Source organism: Papaver somniferum, unplaced genomic scaffold, assembly GCF_003573695.1.
Source record: "Papaver somniferum cultivar HN1 unplaced genomic scaffold, ASM357369v1 unplaced-scaffold_148, whole genome shotgun sequence".
NCBI classification, from domain to species: domain Eukaryota; kingdom Viridiplantae; phylum Streptophyta; class Magnoliopsida; order Ranunculales; family Papaveraceae; genus Papaver; species Papaver somniferum.
The window spans coordinates 1,771,028-1,777,290 of record NW_020624154.1 but is presented as its reverse complement, the minus strand read 5'-3'; the positions used below and the strand labels follow the sequence as shown (position 1 = coordinate 1,777,290).

At 36.0% G+C, this 6,263-nt stretch overlaps 1 protein-coding gene across 5 annotated transcripts; it reads left to right on the top strand.

Annotated features, from left to right (window-relative positions):
• The first annotated feature begins 308 nt into the window (after positions 1–308).
• LOC113335482 (sec-independent protein translocase protein TatB-like) lies at positions 309–5,159 on the top strand. Of its 5 annotated transcripts, none has more exons than XM_026581524.1 (10): positions 309–439; positions 1,808–1,900; positions 2,268–2,344; positions 2,503–2,624; positions 2,760–2,892; positions 3,016–3,074; positions 3,159–3,209; positions 3,287–3,467; positions 4,092–4,204; positions 4,743–5,159. In XM_026581524.1, the coding sequence occupies exons 3-9, from the start codon at positions 2,284–2,286 to the stop codon at positions 4,196–4,198; spliced, it is 714 nt and encodes a 237-aa protein (XP_026437309.1). In that variant the 5' UTR covers positions 309–439; positions 1,808–1,900; positions 2,268–2,283; the 3' UTR covers positions 4,199–4,204; positions 4,743–5,159. The 5 variants fall into 5 exon arrangements, with proteins under 5 accessions (XP_026437309.1, XP_026437308.1, XP_026437305.1 ...); XM_026581523.1 differs by having other exon boundaries at positions 1,808–1,922; positions 4,746–5,159; XM_026581520.1 differs by having other exon boundaries at positions 1,808–1,922.
• Positions 5,160–6,263: the final 1,104 nt, after the last annotated feature.

Below are 6,263 nucleotides of genomic sequence, written 5' to 3'. Positions count from 1 at the left end.
ACATAACAATATTAATATGTAGTATCAATACATAACATAAAAGTATTTATTTATACGTAGTACATAACATATTGATACTACATATTGATATGTAGTATCAATACATACTAGTAGTATGTAGTAATATATGTAGTAACATACATAGTGTTATATGTTAGGATTACTAGAGTAATTTTACTCTTTTCAAATCTTTTTTGGACTAACGAGTGGACTAACGAGTAAATATATTTTTCCGCTGGACCAACCATTAATCCTGGTCAGGTTGGACTAAACAACAAAATTCTCAAAATACATTTGCTTTTGTTATGAATTTACAACCCGACCCGGGTATCTTAACCATCAGACGGATGTGTATATACATTTGCCTTTTGTTATGAATTTACAAGCTTCTTCTTCCTTCGAAATTTCAGCCTACGACCAATTGGACAAACGTACCCAGGTATGGTTGAATCATGTTTTAATCTATTTCGTTTATCGGAGCTCCGTTTTTCTATATGTCTGTGATTCCTCTTTTCTTTTTTTTTGTACCCTAACTGAAACCTTCAACAACCATACAGATTATCATGTTAAGTTCTTTACAGATGTTATGAATTTAATAATTATAATCATGATTCATGAACTCTAGACTTTTTAAATTCATTCTAGGTTATAGTTTATTTGACCTGTTTTGAAACTCTCACATTTTTGTACAATGCTCAACCACTGTTTGATAAAATGCCTTAAAGAAGTGCCTTGAAATTGATTGTAATGTAAGGATTCTAAAGTGATGTTCTCATTAGATATTGATTGTTGTATTTCTACTTTTTGTTACAGCTAATAGTTTGAGATTATAAGCTGAAGTGTGCTTGTAATATGATTTTTAACTGTGGATTCTGTTGGCTGTTTACCGTTCCAAGAGTGTCATCGTTTTAATCGAAACAAGAGAATAATATTGGTTTCCATGATGGTGTAGTGCCCGACGAGATTATGATATTAGGTCCATTAGAGTGCCGCTGCTGTTTCATGGTGCATCTTATCATGGGATTTTGTTTGCGTCTACCAGTGATTTGCGTTTGCTGTTTTTCGTTCCCTTTTTGTTTCAACTTTATGTGTCAACTAGGGGAAGAGTTGTTAATTGTGTTGTTGCCTTGGTTTTTGTTGTTATTTGTTTGGAAAATAGAGTTGTACTTCATTCGTTTGGAAAGTATATTCAGGTGCACCGCCTTTGAGTTATCTACCTGTGACTATTTCAATGTTGGGAGGGGCTTCTGCTTTGGGTTCTTAATGCTTATGCAATTGGGTATGGTTGGTGATGCATTTTAGCTCCGTTGCTTTTACTACTTTTGTCTGTCTTAGTTACTGTAGCTGGAGTGCTTGTTGTTTGGTTCCCAATTTGGGTATTATTCGACTCCTAAGTAGATTTGATTTTGTAGTTCAGATACGCGTCAATATGCATAAATTTCATTTGAAAAACCTGGATTATATTGCTCTTGCACACTTTTTAGGAATGCTGTTATGTGAATTGCACCACGACGAAGTGATCTGAAGAAAGAATTGTAGTCACACTGCTCCATTAATGTTTGCTATTGTGGCCATAACCCAATTGAACCCTGATATTGTTTAGCATATTCCTTATCATTAATATTTTGTTATGTTTTACTTGTTTATGCAACCTAGATCATGGATGCTTTGTAGCTTAGACAGGTCCGGAAGTTTTTATTATGTGGTTTTATACGGACCCAGAAATATGTCTAAAGAACCTAAGATACTGTTTTGGTTGTTGTTGTAAATAATAAGATAGTATTTGTATTTCTACTTTATGTTACAGCTAATAGTTTGAGATTAGACGCTGAAGTGTGCTTGTAGTGAGAAGCTGAAGAAAGACTATTGCATTTGATTCAAGGGCGATGATGGATTGAAAGTAAGCCGTGATTCATTTCCTGGTATGTGAGGAATGCTCATGTTTTTTGTGTATAGTACTGCATAAAGAATAAGTGACACCTACGTCACTCTAACATATACATTTACATTATACTTGAATCAAGGTGAGAAACTGAGAATTATGTAGCGCTATTGAATTCTTGGTCATGATCTTTTGCAAGCAATCATTTTGGTTTTTCTTGCCTGTAAAACTTTCCATAGTAGGTAGTCGATGTTCCTTGCTTTTCTGTTATATATGTCCTTCTCTGTGTATTAAGTATGTAGGTTGAATCTCTGGAAACTCAAGTAATGAACATATCATGTTTTTTTCCTCTTTGGTCGTCCCCCTCCACCTCGCGGTCATCTAGTTGATAAGAAAACCAAATGTTTGGGTTTTCGTATGGTGAGGTCTTCCTTTTAATTGGCGCTACTGCTGCCCTAATCGGTACTCTTGCTCTCTCTCTATTAAATTTAGAGTTTAATTATGAATTTCTCCAATTATTTTTTTTACATTTGCTTATAAATTTCAGTACACAGATTTCAGGGGTTTGTATAAATATTCAATTTGATTTTGTAAAATCTAAAATGGTTTTCATTAATTAGGTCCCAAAGATCTGCCAAGAATAGCTAGAACAGCAGGTAGATTGACAGGTAGAGCGATTGCCTATGTTCAAATGGGTCGTGGGCAGCTTGATAATATCTTGCAGCAGTCTCAAGCCAGACAGGTAATTCTTCTCGTGGTATTTTTTCCCACCATTTTATAAGATTTTCAAGATAAATGTGTTGAGTAAAATTGCTCAGTTTTGTTATCGGGGAGTCGCGGGATTTTAACGTTTATAAGTTGTGGTTGTTGTTTTAAGGTGCACAAAGAGCTTCAAGATACACTGGCACAACTAGAAGCAATTCATCATGAAGTTCGGAGCTTATCAATGTTAAATCCTGGTCCTTTGACCCGAAGGTTGGGTAATATGGATCCTAAATCTCCCATTGCTGGTAATCCTCGTTTCCAATATCTACATCTCTTACAAGAATGAGGATTATGCTCAACTATTTTGCTGTACTATCATATCATATCTCATAAGGGTGTTTTGTGATGAAAAAACTTATCTTGGGTAGGCAATGATGTAGCACAGAGGCTCACAGAAGAGAATGCACCGGCAAACACCATTATAAAGGTAGGTCCTAGAGAACTTCTGTGCATTTTGTATAAATCATCTATTCATAAAAGAACTCTATATATTTGTTCTTTTCTCTCACAGGAATGTAATTCAACAACCCTAAGTGCAGCTAATTTAAACGTTGTCGCAAAGGTAAGCTGCGTTTTCTTAAGAAGTATATTATCAGTAACATTATTATCATTTTAAACTTATTTGCTTTCTATTCCTAGGGATCAAGTTCAAAAACCTCAACTGCGACTAATTTGCAAAGCCAGGCAGCAGCTTATTCAAGATTAGCTGAATCTAAGATGAAGGGCAGTGGAGACGCAGAGAAGCTTAAAGAGGAAATTGGTCTTTTAGCTGTTCTTCCTGTGTCTGCGGAAGGCGCTGGGTTACTACCTAAGACAAAAGGTGCTAGCAGCTCTTTTGGTTCTCTGTTTCTAGTACATTTCCAGTTTCCGTTTCCATCTCCCAGCCCTTCTATTCAATAAACTAGTTTTTGTTATGCTGCACTGCTGTTTATAATTTAATGATTGCATGGTGATATAAAACATAATGCCCACGAAGAAAATGATCCTTCAGAGGATGATTAGGGTGTTGATAAGCAGTCATTCTTAAATCTCAATTTGAGGGACGATTGTGGGAATCAAATTATGCATGCATAACCACAAAATTAAATACTTTAATATTGGAATAATGCATTATGCTGACGAGTATTTGATTATGTGTCATTGACTCACTGTTGACCTTGTTGTCATTCATCGTTGAAAGGGTTGTGTGGATAGACAGCGGCAATCTTGGCTTTCTCTGTATTTACTTTTATGATATTTCCTGACCCAGTTATCTTGTCTGTATGAGTAAGTCACTGTGGAACTTAAGAATCAGACTTGAAACAAAGATTTGAAAAACTTGTTTCTGAGAGTGTTGCTTATTCAATGCAAATAGGTTTTTTTAGGAATTAGAAATAAGGAATTATTGTTCGCATGCATGGTTATAGTATATCATTAAGATTTCAACTAATCGATTGAGTGACAGGCGATGCAAATGGATCAGATATTATGCTGGAAGCGATTCTAGAAGCGGAGGTGGCAGAGAATGCCAAAAAATTCTTTGAACAACAAGTAAATCAAATTCCAAGTTAATGAAAGGTAAAATGCTTTCTATTCTCTTTTATCCTTTTACTGATCCTTCTTTTCATGGAAATTAAGCAAAAGTGTAAGCCTTCACTTCATGATAGAACAAAAATGAAAACAGAACTTTAGATGCGTCCTCTGGAGTATGTTGTTTTTAATGTAGGAAAGAGGATCTTTTACAACCTTTGCATTTTAAGGACTTTTGTCTTTCGATGGTAACCTGTGGTCCAGACTCTAAATTTCCTTCCATGTACATTTCTCTTATTTCCCCCTTAAGATCAATACCTTATAATGGTACGATGCTGATGATGTAGTGATTCCTACATTTGGTTAATAATATACATTGATACGAAAGATTTAAGAGGAAAAACTCAAATTTGATGTGAAGGTGTAAAAATCATTGCATCCGTGCTACTATGCTTGTTCAATTGGTACTAATTATGGGACTTGATTTTTTTTACTGGGATATGTATTGTTAATTTGACCATGTATTTTACTGTGTTCAACCTCCTCTCGGCTCCTTGTGCTTAACAAGTTTCTATATTCATTCCAGAAGGGGGGAAAAACTTGAACTCTTACCAAGATACAACTGTGAAGTTGCAAAGTAAAAAGCAGGATCAGTTTGTGCATCTGGTTGATTGACTGTACCAAGTTTCAGCTTGAGTTCTACTTTATTATCCATAATACTGCACCAGATTATTTTATATCTATGACTTGCATATGAAAGCGTCCATTAGCTGATCTTAAGGTTCAATTTTAATTGGTGACTTCGCTTACATGTCCAAGTCAAATCCATGAGCACTGAAACACTCATGAGGCTCACTCTGGTGCAGCATTTTTCTGCTCTGTGCTTGTTTTGGGTTGACTATCTATTGAAACACACCAAAATAAGGTGTATCACAGCTTCTTCCTTTCATAATGTTATGTAGAGTATATATCTTTTCCTGTTAATCTCACATTGCTATAGTTTTGAGAATCAGAATCACAACTGGGCTGTCTCTTATCAGTAAAGTTGTGTGGAGACTGGACAGCTTGATAGTTGAATGCCCGGGCAGGGGTTAAGACATAGTTACCTATGGAATAAGGGATTGAATTGGCTCCACAGTTTTGTTATTTTTGGGTATCTTGTGTAAGGTCTCGAGACTGAGTACTCAACGACCATGCTTTAAAGATTAGAAGAAAAGAGGAGAGCAAATAATGATTTCTATCTTTGCCACATGATGAAAATCAGAAAATTTTCCACCACCTAATAAAAACTTGGTGTGCAGCCAAGGTTGTAGTCTTCTTTGCCTGCTGGTACTAAAAATTCTACAGCATGATGATTGTAGCTTTGATTCTGCCCATTGAAAATGAAAAAGTGAAGGTGGTGGGAGATGGTATAATAATTACAACTATTGAGGGTAATTTCACATCCTCTCCCAAATCTTTTTCAAATACGTTTCACACTGAACAAGGGATATTGAGAATCCATGTGGTTGATATATTTAAAAAACAAAACAATAGTGTTATTTGCCTTATCACAACTTAGGAACATTTACGTCATTCCCGATCCCTATTGTCTACAGTGTCTTTTTGTTACTGTTGATTGAATGAGTTTACTATGTAGAGAGAAGTAATAATCTTCTACTCCCGTAAACCCTGTCTGTGTCCTTGTAAGCTACAATGATCCCCATTGTTATGGTGCACTACGGTGAACCGTGATTCAACCCCACCGCCACGGTTGCGTAAGAATCTCCTTTTGCCTATATCTTCTAGAGTCTTCACTTGTGGAAAATCTTCAGATCCATGGTTCTGTAAATTCCATCCATGAGTCTCATGACAGCTTATTTGCACTTCGAGCATTGCTATCCCGCACGACCTTGCGGGAAGCTATCCCGCTCAAGCGACTTCTTTACCGTTAGATCATGTTAAAATTCAGATCTAACAGTCTTGAACCCTTTTGGAAAAATGGTGGGTCATATCCTGAAAGTGGTGGATCCTTTCCTGAAAATGATGGGTAATTTCCTGAATGTGAATCTAACCGTTGATTTAATCATCCAACGATAGAGAAACCGACTTTACGGAAATCCATCCT

Excerpts from the sequence above, each read along its gene's own strand:
- LOC113335482 (XM_026581524.1), top strand. The coding sequence starts at position 2,284 with ATGTTTGGGTTTTCGTATGGTGAGGTCTTCCTTTTAATTGGCGCTACT. Across the intron at positions 2,893-3,015 it reads TCCTAAATCTCCCATTGCTG|GCAATGATGTAGCACAGAGG; the intron begins GTAATCCTCGTT and ends TATCTTGGGTAG. Across the intron at positions 3,075-3,158 it reads CGGCAAACACCATTATAAAG|GAATGTAATTCAACAACCCT; the intron begins GTAGGTCCTAGA and ends TTTCTCTCACAG.